Source organism: Culex pipiens, chromosome 1 (assembly GCF_016801865.2).
Source record: "Culex pipiens pallens isolate TS chromosome 1, TS_CPP_V2, whole genome shotgun sequence".
Lineage (NCBI taxonomy): Eukaryota > Metazoa > Arthropoda > Insecta > Diptera > Culicidae > Culex > Culex pipiens.
Window position 1 is genome coordinate 950,061 of NC_068937.1, and position 17,307 is coordinate 967,367.

Below are 17,307 nucleotides of genomic sequence, written 5' to 3' on the forward strand. Positions count from 1 at the left end.
AAAAAAATCTTACCTTCCGGTTCCTCCTCCTCTTCGTCCACCACAATTTGCACCAGCAATCACACTCTTCACTCACTCGCGCACGAAAAGAACCGCCACCGCCACCGAAATCCGGATTGGCCCGTCGGAATCGAGCCTTGCGAACCGCGACGCCGCATCGTTTCCCGCTTGCGTCGTCCACGCGCGATGAGAAAATTTGAAATGACGCCGCGTCAGTGACGCGAGAAAATTTATGACAGACGCCCAGGGTTGAATTCAGAAAGATTTACACGCAAAATCAAACATGGTTATTTTTCGTTAGTTTTACTGATTTTTATGTCTAGAAAAACAATGCAAAAGGGTCGCTGGGATTTGTAAACGAAGCATGTATAAGCACTGTATAAGGCTTTCTAATCAGAAATTTACCAACACATGTATGTTTACATGGCAGCTAGACGGTTTTGCATGGCAGCTAGACGGTTGTTTGCATCAGATTTCCTATCTTTTTCTAGCAAAAGTTTTTTGTTTCTAAAAAATTCTAAAGTTCTAAAATTTTAAAATTCTAAAATTCTAAGAGTCTAAAATTCTAAAATTCCAAAATTCCATAATTCAAAATTCTAAAATTCTAAACTTCTAAAATTAAAAAAATCTAAAAATTCAAAAATTAAAAAATTCTAAAATTCTAAAATTCTAAAATTTTAAAATCCTAAAATTCTAAAATTATAATATTCTAAAATTCTAAAATTCTAATATTCTATAATTCTAAAATTCTAAAATTCTAAAATTCTAAAATTCTAAAATTCTAAAATTCTAAAATTCTAAAATTCTAAAATTCTAAAATTTTAAAATTCTAAAATTCTAAAATTCTAAAATTCTAAAATTCTAAAATTTAAAATTCTAAAATTCTAAAGTTCTAAAATTATAAAATTCTAAAATTCTGAAATTCTAAGATTCTAAAATTCTAAAATTCTAAAATTCTAAAATTCTAAAATTCTAAAATTCTAAAATTCTAAAATTCTAAAATTCTAAAATTCTAAAATTCTAAAATTCTAAAATTCTAAAATTCTAAAATTCTAAAATTCTAAAATTCTAAAATTCTGTAATTCTAAAATTCTAAAATTCTGAAATTCTAAAATTCGAAAATTCTAAAATTCTATAAAATTCTAAAATTCTAAAATTCTAAAATTCTAAAATTCTAAAATTCTAAAATTCTAAAATTCTAAAATTCTAAAATTCTAAAATTCTAAAATTCTAAAATTCTAAAATTCTAAAATTCTAAAATACTAAAATTCTTAAATTCCAAAATTCTTAAATTCTAAGATTCTAAAATTCTAAAATTATAAAATTCTAAAATTCTAAAATTCTAAAACTCTAAAATTCTAAAATTCTAAAATTCTTAAATACTTAAATTCTAAAATTCTAAAATTGGGTACTAAAGCCCTACGTCAATTTTTATGTACAACGGTAAAAAACACGATTAAAAACCATTTCTGATCACTTTGTTTCATTTTAATGCAAAAAAAATATTGTCAAGACAACATTTTTTCGATGGATCATGGATCAACTATGGTTCCCTTGGAACGAGCTGTCAAGTAGGAGCTTTCTGTCAAGAAGGACCGCGAGGTTAATTTTTAAAATTGATTTAAAAAACCATTTTAAACTCTTTGTGGTCGTACAGAGGGTCATTGTACTCAGAAAAATAAGCTTTATCGCTGTAAACAATAATATCAGCAATCTAAGCTTCATTTTAGGACCCAATTCTAAAATTCAAATTTTTTTAAATTCTAATTTTTTGAAATTCAAACATTCTAAAATTTAAAGTTTCTGAAATTCTAATTTTTATTCAAAAAAGTCTAATAAACAATATTTTTACTTTTTGCTTTTTGGGTATTTTTGTAAACTCCTTATAGCGATTCAAAAAACCCAAAATACGAAAAACTAAAATTTTGTTCATTTCTGGATTTTTTTCGAAAAGGTCCAATAAACCGAATTTTTAGTTTTTGCTTTTTTGGTGTTTTTTAACACCCCTGACTCAAGGCGGTTTCAAAAACACCCAAAAAGCAAAAACTGAAAATTTGATTTATTGGACCTGAGCATGAGCATGGTTGACTGCCAATGAGCTGCTTCTCCGTTATTGACAGATCAGCTGAAGTTAAACAATGAGTCAAAAATGATCAGTGGGAGCCAACCATCCGTTCACTGTTTAACCTCTGAAGATCTCTACTTTATTAGTCAATACCGGCGCCCTCCCAAGAAGCCTGCAGTTCAACGAAAGAGAGGAATGTTTGTCCGATAGTTGAAGTTGCAGACTCATCAAGCACATAGTTTTTCGCTATATACTTGTTGATACCGCTTGAGACCGTTGAATCCACAGCATCTCCTTCAAGCATCACGTGATTAATATTTTTTTGGGTTAGTAGGATAAGCTATTGGCTTTTCGATGCCTCCCGAGCTACGACGCTATGGGGAGGACTTTCATAACAGACCCGTCGGCGAGCCTTCCGAGCAACGATGCTATAGTGTTATTTACGTGCGCATGTATTGCGTGTACATACACGAAAAAAAGTGAGGTTAAATTTTGTCCGGCCAGCAAAATCAAATGGTGCGCTAGTGTGCGTACGCGAAACGTCATAAAGCTCTATGGGAAGGTCTTTCTGGTTAACACACAAACTCACTCACACACAGTTATTTTGCTCCACTATTAACTCAACGATCCAAATTCTCAGTGCGTCTTTCGTTCATTATATAGAAATGGCTTTTTCAACGCAAAAAAAATAAAACCTTATTCGAAAAATTTAAACACAATCCACCCGACGCCGTGCCTTCCGATCAACGATGATATAGGAAGGGCTTTGAAAATCACAAAACAATAAATTAAGACACACACATTTCACGACAAAAAGCACACAAAAGAAATCACTTTCCACTCCGAATATTTTTTACGACCACGCGCTCACTTTGTCAATTATGCACTGATGACGTTGCATTTTCAGAGGGCAATCTTCTCCTCGCAGCACACAATATACGATAAAAATCAGGATATTTGATTTATTGGACCTTTTCAAAAAAAAAAAAACTCCAGATTTGGAGCCTGCAACATAAATAATTTCAAACAGCCATTTTGCTCACCCCTAGTCAAATCACCCCAACTCGAAGCCGAAAACTAATCACTTTCGAACGATTCCAATTTTCCGTGTGAATTTTGACACATCAGCATCATCAGCTAAAAAAAAAGTCGAAAGAAATTGCTCGTCGTCGTCGGTTCGGTTCGCGATCGAATTACGGATGTTTATCGCGGAATTCTGGCGAAGAAGTGCCCAGTGAAGAGCCAAGTGTCCGTCCGCGGGTGCGTCATCGCGTTCCCCCCAGAAGAGTTCGGTTCCCCGACGATGGCCACCGTCGTTTGGTGGGAGTGAAAGTTTTTTTTTTCTGCAGAGTTTCGCGTTTTTTCCGCTTCGGTGCCTTTTTCCTCCTGCTTCGTCTGGTCGTGTCCAGATTTGCCACGGCAAAAGGGTGAGGGGGTGGTCCGCGGTGGTGTAGCAGCTTGCAGGAGATTATCTGGTTAAAGTGTTGTCCTCTGGAAGGCAGAATGGCACTCAAGAAGGTGAAGGGAAATTTCGAGCGGATGTTTGACAAGAATCTGACGGATCTGGTCCGGGGCATCCGGAACAATAAGGACAATGAGGCCAAGTACATCGCCCAGTGCATGGAGGAGATTAAGCAGGAACTACGCCAGGATAATGTGAACGTGAAGGCGAATGCCGTGGCCAAGCTGACGTATTTGCAGATGTGCGGCTACGACATCAGTTGGGCCGGATTTAACATAATCGAGGTGATGAGCTCGAACCGGTTCACGTGCAAACGGATTGGCTATCTGGCGGCGAGTCAGTGTTTCCATCCGGACAGCGAGCTGCTCATGTTGACCACAAACATGGTCCGGAAGGATCTGAGCTCGACCAATCAGTACGACGCCGGCGTGACCCTGTCCGGGTTGAGTTGCTTCATCTCGACGGACCTGTCTCGAGATTTGGCGAACGACATCATGACGCTGATGAGCTCAACCCGGCCGTACCTCCGCATGAAGGCCGTCCTCATGATGTACAAAGTGTTTCTCCGATATCCGGAGGCGCTCCGTCCGGCGTTTCCCAAGCTGAAAGAAAAGCTCGAAGATCCAGATCCGGGCGTCCAGTCGGCGGCCGTCAACGTGATCTGCGAACTCGCTCGGAAAAATCCTAAAAATTATCTTTCGTTGGCACCGATTTTCTTCAAACTGATGACCACTTCCACCAACAATTGGATGCTCATCAAAATCATCAAGCTGGTAAGTCCCACACGGTCCGCGCCTCCCTCAAATGGCCACCCGTTAATCTCAACTCCAAAATCAATTCAAGTTTGCCAGCCTGACGGCCATCGAACCGGCACTCGGAAAGAAGCTGACCCATCCGCTGATCGAGTTGATCTCGAGGTTTTTTCGTTATTATTTTCACTTTTAGCAGCGCCCTCATCTATTATCTTATCGCTCTCTTATATATAAAGCAAAACAAACACCTTTACCATATTTCCCCCCATTTTTTTCTCTCCCTTCCTCGTTGCAGTTTGGTGCTTTAACACCGCTAGAACCTAGGCTAGGCAAAAAGCTTATCGAACCGTTGACCAATCTGATTCATAGGCAAGTAGCAGAGATTTGTTTTGGTTTTTTTTTTTGGCGATTACTTTCTATCTATTCCCTTTGATGTATATCGTCAGAGATAAGTACGACGCGTTATTAGTGTTATTTAAAAGATCTTGCTTTTAAAGTAAGCTCAGTAAGAAGATGTTACTATGGTAAGTTATAAGTTAGATGTATCATAGCTAGAATAGCTTTGAAATGATTAAGTTACGGGTGTTTTTCCATAAAATAAATCGCTCAACTTCTTGGCGTTGGCGGTTTATATTGCAAAATTCCTACTTTTTATGTTTTCATTACATTAATTCACTCCGTGCTCAAATTCAACGAATCATTATTGCGGTAAACTTCATGCAGTAGGCCTGACTGATTTAACGTTTGTGATGTTTCAGTGCATTTTTTTTTTGCGATGATGCACTTCAAATGTTGATAAATGACAAGAAGAGGGCTAGGCGTAATATAATGTAAGGCTTTCTCCAGGATCCCTTCAAAAGATTGGCAGCGCTATGATTTGATTACATCCATAAACCACGTGGACACTTTAGTAGGGGGGGGGGGGGGGTATGGCGATTGTCCACGATCCATACAAAAAAGTTTTTTTTTTGTATGGACAATTGTCCACGAAGGGGGGGGGGGGGTAAAAGATTCACAAAAAAGTGTCCACGTGGTTTATGGATGGTCCCATATAAGATTTTCATCATATTAATTCATGATTTATCATATCTTTTAAAATAAGTTAAAAAATTGTAAAACCCGGAATCAAAGTTATAATATTTAGGAATAAAAAGTAAAATTCAACTTCTCATTTAAAAATAAAATAGAACAAAATAATCTGCCGAAAACTGATCAAACCAAGCTTAATTGATAAATCCTTTTGACAATATTACATATTTCAAGCCTAAATTATTCACAACCCATTTAACCCTTTCAGGCCTGATGGGTCATACATGACCTGAAAATCAAAATTTTCAAAACTTGCTTATAATTTTCGTAAGAATAATTTTTCCATTATTAACTAAACAAATATTTTCAAAAAAAATCAGGCCTGAAAGAGTTAAACAACTTAACAAGAGAGAAACAGAATCAAAGACATACCAATTCAGGCATGGCTCATTTTTTGTCAATTTGTTCAATAAGGCTTTCTAGGCCCAGTGGAAAAAATATAATTTAACCCAAAAATTACGAACTTCTCGCCACAGTGTCCTGATGCAAACAATGATCGAGCTTTAGCTGTCACAGTCCTGCGAAATATGTTTGCCGAGATATCGGGCCAGCTAGAAGTCGCTCGACAAAAAAAAATGTTAGAAAAAGATAGCAAACCTGATGCAAACAAATCTCCAGCTGTTATGTAAACATACTTTGAATGTGTTGGTTAAATTCTGACTGTAATTTATTGTAGTCCAAAGTTTTAAGAGTCTTTTAGTAAGCATTTTTTTTATATTTTTAGTTAAATCTGATGTATAATTTTTATGTTTGTATATAAATTGGTCCCTAAAATTAAGCTTAAATTTGTGGTATTATTGTTGACAACGATGAAGCTTATTTTTCTGAGTACAATGGCCCTTTGAAAGATAGCTAAAGATTTAAAATTGAATTTTAAATCAATTTTTAAAAAAATCTAAATAAAATGAAAAAAAATTATCAGAATCGGTTTTTCGACGTGATTTCCGAGCAAAAAACGTTTTAGTCCAGTTTTTAGGACGCTGCATCTTTTGACAGGAGCAAGATAGAGCAATACTTTCTTCGGGACAGATTTAGACAATTTTCTCAATTTTAACGCTATTGCGTTGGTTTGAAAATTTAGGGTTTTTTCATAATAATTCCTACACAAAATTGATGCTCAAAAGGCACGACTAAAAATTTGTTCTAGTTTGATTTGATTTTTTCCCATAAAACGACGAGCGAGCTAAATGTATATGACGAAATCCAGTCTGCAACCCGCTAAGATCACCATCTCCATGCGAATGCGAATAGCGTCATCCCATCGTGGTGTATATTCCGAGAACTATACTTAAATGCAAATTAGCCGTCATATTTCTGATTGATGGAATAAAAAAGAGATTTACGTCTGTTTGTCTGTGCTCGTAGTTATATGCATCCGTTCTGTTTCAAATGTGAAACTGACCTTTGGTGCATCTCCAGCGCGGGTAGCAAACATCGAAGCAAATCACCGCCGCAGTACCTATCGCGGTAGCAAAATTGCTCTCAGTTCTTCGGGATTTCACTTTGCTATCCGCTATTCTGCTGGTTTGCTACACAGTAAAAAAAACATGGTAAAATTACATCTAAAAAGGGGTATATCTTTTATGTCAGAAAAAAGCTTAAATTTTACCTCTAATAATGTGTAAATTTACATCTGGTAGACGCTAGGAAAAAATATCTGTAATCCTAAAAAAAATATCAAACCGGCGATAGCTATATCTAGCTTACTAAGTCCGCGCCCCAACCCGCACGGCCAACTCGCCGCTGTTAAAACTGGACGATCAATTAAATCGGCTTGATTTAAAGAAAATTATTTTTTTAATTAAAAAAAATCAAAAAAAAAATTAAAAAGACTTATATATTTTTAAAAATTAGAAAAATTAAAAAAAAAATACAAAATTAGAAAAAAATCAAAATTTAAAAAATATAAAAAAGTAAAAAAAATATTATTAAATTAAAAATTAAGAATTAAAAAACAAAAAAAAAATAAAAAATAAAAAAAAATTATAATTTGAAAACAAAATCAAAAAAAAAATTAAAAATTTGAAAAATGATTAAAAAAATTGGAAAAATAAAAAAAAGAGTGAAAAAAATAAAAATAAATTGAAAAAAATGTTATTTTAATTTAAAAAAAAAAAAGCAAAAATTAAGCTATTTTAACGCATTTTTGTATTTTATAATTTTAGAATTTTAGAATTTTAGAATTATAGAATTATAGAATTTTAGAATTTTAGAATTTTAGAATTTTAGAACTATAGTGTTTTAGAATTTTGGAATTTTAGAATTTTATGATTTTATAATTTTATAATTTTAGAATTTTAGAATTTTAGAATTTTAGAATCTTAGAATTTTAGAATTTTAGAATTTTAGAATTTTAGAATTTTACAATTTTACAATTTTACAATTTTACAATTTTACAATTTTACAATTTTACAATTTTACAATTTTAGAATTTTAGAATTTTAGAATTTTAGAATTTTAGAATTTTAGAATTTTAGAATTTTAGAATTTTAGAACTATAGTGTTTTAGAATTTTGGAATTTTAGAATTTTATGATTTTATAATTTTAGAATTTTAGAATTTTAGAATTTTAGAATTTTAGAATTTTAGAATTTTAGAATTTTAGAATTTTAGAATTTTAGAATCTTAGAATTTTAGAATTTTAGAATTTTAGAATTTTAGAATTTTAGAATTTTAGAATTTTAGAATTTTAAAATTTTAGAATTTTAGAATTTTAGAATTTTAAAATTTTAAAATTTTAGAATTTTGGAATTTTGGAATTTTAGAATTTTAGAATTTTAGTATTTTAGAATTTTAGAATTTAAGAATTTAAGAATATTAGAATTTTAGAATTTTATATTTTTGATTTTTTTTAAATTTTTGAATTTTTGTTTTTTTGAATTTTCGAATTTTTGTATTTTTGGATTTTTTATTTTAGAATTTTAAATTTTAGAATTTTTGAATTTTTGAATCATACACAAAAGCAGGCATACAAAAATCTCCGAAACACGCATTCAAATCTTTGCCCCCGGTTTGGCGGTACTTCTCGGGTATCAGAAAATGAGTACCCGACAGGTACCGATGACGGAGTTTTTTCAAGGTGGCAAATTTGATCTCGGTATTCATGAGCCGGGTGCAAATTTGATGTAACGCTGGAGATGCCCTTATAAATTCTTTTTTGGGATAAATTAATATAGTCCACCGTTAATATAGCTTGATAACTTGCTAGTAACAAGACCATCGTTCGAATATCAAAAAGTAATCGCTTCATCATTTTCAAAACACCCCCCGCTAATACATTCTTCTTCAACCTCCAAAAAAAACAGCACCTCGGCGATGAGCCTGCTGTACGAGTGCATCAACACGGTGATCGCCGTCCTGATCAGCATCAGCAGCGGAATGCCCAACCACAGCGCTTCCATCCAGCTGTGCGTCCAGAAGTTGCGCATCCTCATCGAGGACTCGGACCAAAACCTCAAGTACCTTGGTCTGCTGGCGATGTCCAAGATCCTGAAGACGCACCCGAAGAGCGTCCAGACGCACAAGGATCTGATTCTGGCGTGTTTGGACGACAAGGACGAGTCGATCCGGTTGAGGGCGCTGGATCTGCTGTACGGGATGGTGTCGAAGAAGAACTTGATGGAGATTGTGCGGCGGTTGTTGGGGCATATGGAGCGGGCCGAGGGGTCGGCGTATCGGGACGAGTTGCTGTTCAAGGTGATTGAGATTTGCTCGCAGGGTTCGTACCAGTACGTGACGAACTTCGAGTGGTATTTGACGGTGCTGGTGGAGTTGATCCAGCTGGAGTCCGGGTCGAAGCATGGCAAGGTGATTGCGACGCAGCTGCTGGATGTGGCGATTCGGGTTCAGGCGGTTCGGACCTTTGCGGTCAATGAAATGTCCACGTTGTTGGCGTCGTATCCGATTGCGGCCCAGAACAGCACCATGCACGAGGTTCTGTACGCCGCGGCTTGGATCGTGGGCGAGTTTGGAAGCTGTCTGGACAATCCGGAACAGACGTTGAACATCTTGCTGCAGCCGCGACAGGTCCCGGGCCACATCCAGGCCGTTTACGTGCAAAATGCCACCAAGCTGTTCGCCAATCTGGCCCACGATTGTCTCGAGGAGGACAACCTGGCCGACGTCCGGAAGTACTGCGACCAGCTGCTGGACGGCCTGCCGGTTTACCTCAGCTCGGGTGACATCGAAGTACAGGAACGGGCCAGCTCGGCCTTCATGACGGTGCAAATGCTCAAGGCGCGCTTGGCGGCGACGACGACCGGAGACGGAACCGCCGCAGATATCCTCGACGACGTTGACGTCGTGGTGCTGGGGAAGCCCTCGATTCCACCGGAAGTGGCCGCGCTGATTCGAGAAATACGCGAACTCTTCGTCGGCGATCTCAACCCGGTCGCTCCGAAGGCCCAGCGCAAGGTTCAACTGCCCGAGGGACTCGACCTGGACGAGTGGATCAACACGCCGCCACAGGTCAGCAGCGAGTCCAGCGACGAGGAAAAGTTCTCGCTGTTTGGACACGGAGTCGGCGAAGATCGCGGCGAGACGACCAACGGTGGCGAGCATCGACGGTATCGCCAGGTCGAGCAGACTCCCGAGGAGATGGAGCGGGTAAGACAAATTTTCTTCAAGATCAATCTCAAGATATTTACAAAAAACTTCATTCTTTTAGCTCCGCGAAGCTCGCATCCTCGAGCAGACCAACAATCCGAACTATCTCAAGCCGGCCAAAAAGAAGTCGTCCTCCCAAGACTACCAGAACGCGGAGAACTACGACGAAATACCGATCGCGGAGATTGCGCTCGAGGTGCCGCTGCAAATACATTGTAAGCAATTTTTACCTCTTTTTTCTGAGAAAAAATAATAATAAAAAATCAAATTTCATTTTCCAGCCACGAAGCGTTCCGACAAGTATCTGGTGGCGCAGCAAAAGTCCTCGTCCTCGTCCAAGGCTGCCGGCGGTGCACACAGCAAAAAGGCCAGCAAAAAGTCCAAGCGGCACAGCAAGAAGAGTGGCAGCAGCAAGCAGCAGCGGTACAGCGAAAGCGATTCCGACAGTGACGGTGAGTTCAACTTGGCGAAGTTAAGATAATTTTGATGGAATGTCCAAGCTTGTTGTAGATCCCAAGCCGCTGCACGTGGTCAACACGGTGGTGGAGCTGCCGGAGGGGGCCATCCTGTCCGACACCGAGGACAAGAACGCCGAAGATCTGGACGATCCGCACCGGGCGCTGGACATTGACTTGGATGCGTGAGTAGAAAGCGTTTAAAATTCTTAAAATTTAGAGATTTTCGGAATTTCCCTTAAAAAAAATTAGTAGCAGTCGACGGCAGAGTTCGATATCCCGTCCTTTGGATTGGTAAGCAGAAATGATGTACACACGACCGTTGTGGCCTGTGGGCATTAGAAGGACTCAGTCTGATATAGAATCCAAGCCAAGAATTTACAAGATTGCAATTGAAAATTTTAAAAGTTTGATGAATTAAAAAAATGTTGGTATTTAATTCTAGGATTTTAAGAATTTTTCAAAGTGTGAAATTTTCAAAACTTGATTTTTTTTTAGGATTTAGGATTTTTAAGATTTTTTTAATTCCTTAGATTTTTTAACTTTTGGAAACAAAGGATTTTTTAGAAATTCGCAATTCCAAAAGTTAAAAAATCTAAGGAATTTAAAAAATCCTAAAATATTTAAATACCCAACAAAAACTATTTTTTTAGGTTTGAAATTTTTAGCATTTTACAAACTTATACATATTGGGTTTTTTTTAAAAAAAAGAATTAAAATTTCTTCGAATTTCCCAAATCCCAAAAAAAAAATTATAAAATACACCAAAAAATCCGCTTGGATTGAAAAAGTCAAAAATGCTGAAAATCGAAGGTCATTAATATTAAAATTCCTTAAATTTAAAATAAAACTAAAATTCTCAAAATCCCATAAAAAAAGCAAAACAAAACTTTAGGAAATCGAAGAATTTAAAACAAATGATTTTGTTCTAGAATTTTAAGAATTTTCTAAATTTTCCAAACAACCCAGATTTTTTTTTTGTAATTTCAATTTTAAAAATTAACAAAATCAAAATTTTAAGAGTTCGATTACTTTTTAAAATGTTAGCCTTTTTTGTTCTAAAATTTCAAGATTTTTAGAGATTTTCAAATTGTTTAATTTTTAGCACTTGAGACTTTTTAAGAATTTCTAAAATTTCAAAACCATAAATTCAAAAAAAATCCTAAAACATATAAAAATAAAAAAAAATTAAAGTTTGACATTTTTAGCATTTTATAAACTTGTTTTTTAAATTTCAAATATTCTTGTTTTTTTTTTCATTTCTGCGATTTTTTAAAATACTTGAATTTAAAATCTTAAAATCCCAAAAAACAAATCTAACAAAACCAAAAAAATACAAAAGTGCTAAAATTTAAAAATTCAAATTTTCAAATATTTCTATTTTTTTTAATTGCAAGAATTTAAAATTTTTTTAGATTCGGTGTACTAAAAAATTTAACCCTGAAAAATTTAAAGTTTTTCATGATATTATAAAATAGCAAATTCAAAGAATTTTTAAAACTCCTTGCATCTAAAAAAAAACAATATTAATTTAACAAAAACAAATTCTAAAAGCTTATAAAATTGCTAAAAATTTCAAAATTGGGAAAATTATAAAAATTTCTCAAGTGCCTAAATTGCTCAAATTCCTACGGTTTAAAATGTTCATAAAAGTGTTCCCGAGGTTAATGAATGGTCCCTTACTGAAATTCCAAAATAATCAAACAATATTTATTATTGGCATTATGATTTTGAATGTTGGTTTATGGTTACTTTTGAAATATAAATAAAATAAAATATGTGCAAAAAATTAAATTATTTGCTGTAAATAAGAATGAATATTATCTCTTGAACGGTAGCCTTGATAATGTTTAAAATTCTCATTATTTGGAATAAAATCAAATTAAAAATCTTGATGTTATTGAAAAAAAAATTCAGTAAATTAAAACTTTTGAACATAACGATCAATTGAAATTTATTGAAGTTTAAAAAAATAACGTGACATCTGAAAAAATATCAATAATCAACTTTCTTGAATACTAAAAATCAAGAAATTAAATAAATCCCATTTGTTTTTAATTCGAAAGTACATCAAATAAAAAAAATAATCCTTCAATTCAAAAAATTGGGGCCATTCATAGACCGCATGCACCCAAAAAAAATCCTCAAATGTCCTTAGTTATAAAAATTCCAAATTCTAAAAAAATCATAACAATTTTCAAAAAATTTGAACAAATATCACAATTCCAACAAACTTTTTCAATAAGAAAAAAAAATCTATTAAAAAAACAAATCCCGTAAAATTTCTAAATTCAAAAAAAAATCTAAATTTCTTTTTTTTAACATGTCTAATTTATTTTTAATTTTAAGTGCCAGTAAAATAATCTATTATTTTTAAGTTTTGAATAACTCTTTTTTTTACATGGGTGCTGAATATAGAGAATGCGTAACGTGATTTTCGAATGATCCCACTTTGTTTACATCTTCAAAGTAGGAGGCTGTTCAAGCACAAGCATGACTTTTTTCATACTGGTGGGTCTGGGGCCAATATCACCTCTCATACAAATTTCAGCATTTTTGTATGACCCAATCTCCCATTCTCGCAAAAAAAGACAATTTTTATGATCGATAACATTACTTTCTACTTTTGGCGAACAGTAAATTGGTTCCACTTTGACAGTTCAAAATTGAGGCCGTTTTGCAAACCACTATTCAGCACCCAGCTTTTAACTATTAAAAAATGCTACAGTTTTGTGTTTTTCCAAGGTATTTTTTTTTCTTTTTATTTGAATAATTTAAAAAAATACATGATTTTTAAAATAGTTTAAAATATCAGATCAGAAAAATCAGAAAGTGTTTGCAATTTTTAGGATTTAAATAATCCTAAAATATTAATATTTAAATTTTTATTCAAAAACTCCATAAATTTACGAAAATTTTCGAAATGTCAAAAAAATATATTAACTCAGAAAATGTTTAAAAAAAACTGAAATTACAAAAAAATTGAAATGAAATAAAAAGAAAAAAATATTACAAAAATGATAAAAAAAAAATATTTTTTTTAACTTTAATTTATAAAATTAAATTATTGTTACTTTTGTATAGCCATTTGTAATTTCCACAATTTTATAGTTTATTTTTTTTTGTTCTTGATATTTCTGATTTTTCATAAGGGAATTCTAAAATCCAAATATTTGCGTTACGTTATACAAGGACACTCCCCTTTTCAATTCCCAGCCCCATCGAGGACCATCGCCCAGCGCAGCGAAATTCGTCCTCAAAGGCCAGCCGGACCGGTGGTTTGCTGGGTGAGCATTTGTCCGCCAAAGCAGCATCCGCCCCACCCACCTCGAACGACATCGTGGCCATCGACGCCGAAGAGGCCGGTTCCAAGAGCCAAAGGCACCGCCACAAGAAAGACCGAAAGAAGTCCAAAAAGGAGGACAAAAAACAAGATCTGCTCGAAGTGGAACAAGAGGACAAGAAGAAGCGAAGGAAGAAGACAAAGTTGGCTGGGGAAGGAGGGGAAGCAAGCAATGGTGGAGGGGAGGCGGAAGCCAGGCAAAAGCAAAAGAAGAACAAAAAGGAAAAGTTGAGCAAAAGTGAGCAGAAAAAGCTGATGAGTGGGTACGAGGAAGCCCTCGGAATCTCGACGCCGAGCAAAGAGGTTATTTAATAGAGAGAAAATTAAGTTTAAAACAGCCTTTTATTTTTGGTTCTTTCCGTCGCCGCCAACGCAACCGCCTATCCACTAAACAAAAAGAAAAAAAAACGAATAAAAATAGTGTTATACTCAAAGTACTCAGACTTGTAAGTTTTCTGTTCACAAACAAACAAATTTGTCAGCGTAAACAACACACACTCTCCTAACACACACTTAAAGTAAGTCAACTTTTAAGAAAGAATAAAAAACGAAGATGTCTAAACAAATTTAAAAAACCAGCTTAAGCTAACCGACGACCCGACGAGAGCAAACAGACTAAAGTCGATTTTATTAAACTTTATTAGGGAGAAAAAAACTCATGAAAAGAGAATAAAAAGCCCAGTGTGGTGTTGAAAGAGAATGAAATTTTTAGAACAAATTAACAAAATGTGGTGCCGCTTGCTAAATTACTGCGTAGAGCTAGAAATTTAAACAAAATAACCCGAAAAAAATGCATACTTCCTCGAAGTTGAGTTTAACAGTTCAACAAAATCGCTGACTGGCAGAAGGAGGAAAAAACTGATCAACTGAATCGGCTTCGATGCAAGTTAAGTATTTGTGTACGAATGAAGAGCAAAAAAACATCTAAAGATCTTAAAAACAAGCGATTATTCATCTTAGGTGATGATTGTTAATTAATCAGTAATTACAGGCATATTATGATCATTATATACTATTATTATCATTATTATTATTATGCAAAAAAAAGAAACAGAAACAGAAGCAGAACGTAAATACATATAATTTATCTAATATGCAGCGAGAAGTGACTTTTTCAGGAAGTGGAACGAAAAGAAATTATACTCCGAAATAACCAATAACGGCGCCTACCTTGACAAAGTATCGCAATTTAAAAGTATCGTAATATTTCGATATGGTGTCTGACGGCTTCAGCTCGACAAAGATTTAGATGATTGAAAAGCTCGTTGAAAAGTGTCTTCCAATATTCCGAAACCGGGAATGAGGCTCGATAGTTTTTGCTGGACAATAAAAAAAATACGATGCACGCTTAAATATTTTTTTTCTATTTTTGTAAAGAAATATTTTCTCCTGGGTTATCTCGATTTTTTGTGAACATTAAAAAATACTAAATAAAAAGTATTGAAATCCTGGAATCCAACTATTTTAAAAATTAAAAAAATTCTTAAGTTTGAAATTTCCCAAAAAATGTCTTAGGTTTGAAATGTTCACCAAAAAAAAAAAGGTAGGAATATTGAGGGATTTTAAATAACCTAATAAAATTTAATTTTTATTCCAAAATTTCATGAATTTCAGAAAAATTTCTTAAACTTAAAAAAAGGTTTCCTTTTTTCCTTTGCTATTTTTTTAAATGCAAAATAAATCTCAAATTCCTAATATTTCAAAAAAAATCCTACGCTTTCAATAAATTCTAGAATTTACAGAACCTACTAATACAAAAAAACTATACCTTAAAAAATGAAAAAAAAAAATACAAAATAAACAAAAAACTGTGAAAAAAACAGACATTAGAAATAAACAGGAAATAACAAAAAACAGCAAAAATTATGAATTTTTTATAATTTAAAAATGAATAATTAATGAACTAATTCTGTACTTTTTTATTATAAAATGTATTTCTTATTTTTCAATATATTTGATTTGGAAATCATATTTTCAAGAATTGAAAAAAAAAACAATTTTCGATTACTTTTCTATTTTTTTATTCTTTAATTTTGCATTTGCTAATGCAATTTACACCAGTGTTTTGCATACACTAGTTTTTCCAACTAAGTATGTTAAAAAAAACTTTTTGCGGTACTGTACATTGGGTTTTCACAAACATTTTAAATATTTTTTTAACGTGCCCAAACATGATAAATTTGATACCCACCCGGGCAGACGGTAATAACAAAATTCATGCCATTTCAATAACAAATACTGTTAAAATAACAGAAAGTGTTATGGAATCTTTTTGAAAAATCCATTTTTGCATAAGGGCTTAATAACAGTTTATGTTATCATAACAAAATTTGTTATTGGTCTGATATTGGTACTTGGTAGAAGCCAAAACAACTTTGAAATAACATTTTTTGTTATGGAAGAATAGCTCCAAATAACAAAAAATAATAAATTTTTCGAAGAATAACTAAAAATGTTATTAGTCTGTTATTACAATAACAATCCAATAACAAAAAATTCATAACGACGAATCAAATTTTTTGTTATAAATAACATAAAATGCTATTGGCCTAGTATTTTCAAATATCAAAAAATGTTATTCCCATGTTAGTTCCGTCTGCTCGGGCAACGTAGGAAAATACATTTTCTTTAAATTTGTAATGTTTTTGAACAATTTTTTTTAAAGCAAAGTGTCCTAGATGCTTTAATTTTTAAACACGTTAAAACAATCCAAAAAAATCTAAAATTCCTAAAAGTTTAAATTTTGTTTTAAAAAGACTTATATAGAAATAAATCTAACCTTTTTAAAAAATCATTACATCCTTATTAGGATTCCTAAAAAAGCGAAAGGAAACAAAAAAAATCATAAAATTTCAACAAATTTTCAAAAATAATCTAAAAAATTTTCTGAAAATAACAGAGATTTTCAGGAGATTTCAAACCATACAAAAATAATTAATCAAAAAATTGCATGAAATCATAAAACTTCTAGAACTTCTAAAGCACAGCATCCAACAACAACAAAAAACTTTACACGTAAAAATTTAAAAAATTCTTTGATATTTCCTAATAGAAAAAAAAAATCTTAAAAACCGTACGGCGTAACTATTTTATTTTATTTAAAATAAAATATCAAAAAAGTAACAATTTTAAAAATTCCAGCAATTTTGACAGTTTTAATAATTTCTATAACTTAAAAAATAAATGTTCAGAAAACTCTTGAAAGGTAAAAAGTTCCCCAAATTGCTTTAATTTGAGCAAAAGTTGCTACTATTCCGAGAGTTTCTATAAAAAAACCTTATTCAAAAATTCCTTAAATTTCCTGAATTTGAGAAAAAAAAACAGCAGCTGAATCGAGAAATTAAAAGTGCAACATGGAGTTAAACTTTCTGTCAAGCTGCTGTGAAGTTTTCCATGACACTTGTGAAAGTTTCACTCCATGTTACCGGCTCACATCTCTCTTTTCAATTTCTCGATAGAGTTGTTGTTTTACCTAGCTTACCACCATTAGTAAATCCTTAAGCTTCAGCATTATCTTATTTTTGATACTTTTATTC

At 33.4% G+C, this 17,307-nt stretch overlaps 1 protein-coding gene and 1 long non-coding RNA gene across 2 annotated transcripts in view; one reads left to right on the forward strand and one right to left on the reverse strand.

Annotated features, from left to right (window-relative positions):
* The window catches only part of LOC128092475 (uncharacterized), a 122,450-nt gene extending 122,305 nt beyond the window's left edge, over positions 1–145 (reverse strand). The window contains exon 1 of the long non-coding RNA XR_008211802.1: positions 14–145. This is a non-coding gene — a long non-coding RNA (uncharacterized LOC128092475). The remainder of the gene's footprint in view (positions 1–13) is intronic.
* Positions 146–3,200: 3,055 nt separating this feature from the next.
* On the forward strand, positions 3,201–14,618 carry LOC120424287 (AP-3 complex subunit delta). Its single transcript, XM_039588358.2, has 7 exons — positions 3,201–4,300; positions 4,575–4,648; positions 8,674–9,973; positions 10,035–10,188; positions 10,255–10,425; positions 10,484–10,613; positions 13,645–14,618. Exons 1-7 carry the CDS (start codon positions 3,569–3,571, stop codon positions 14,081–14,083), a joined length of 3,000 nt encoding a protein of 999 aa, XP_039444292.1. The 5' UTR covers positions 3,201–3,568; the 3' UTR covers positions 14,084–14,618.
* Positions 14,619–17,307: the final 2,689 nt, after the last annotated feature.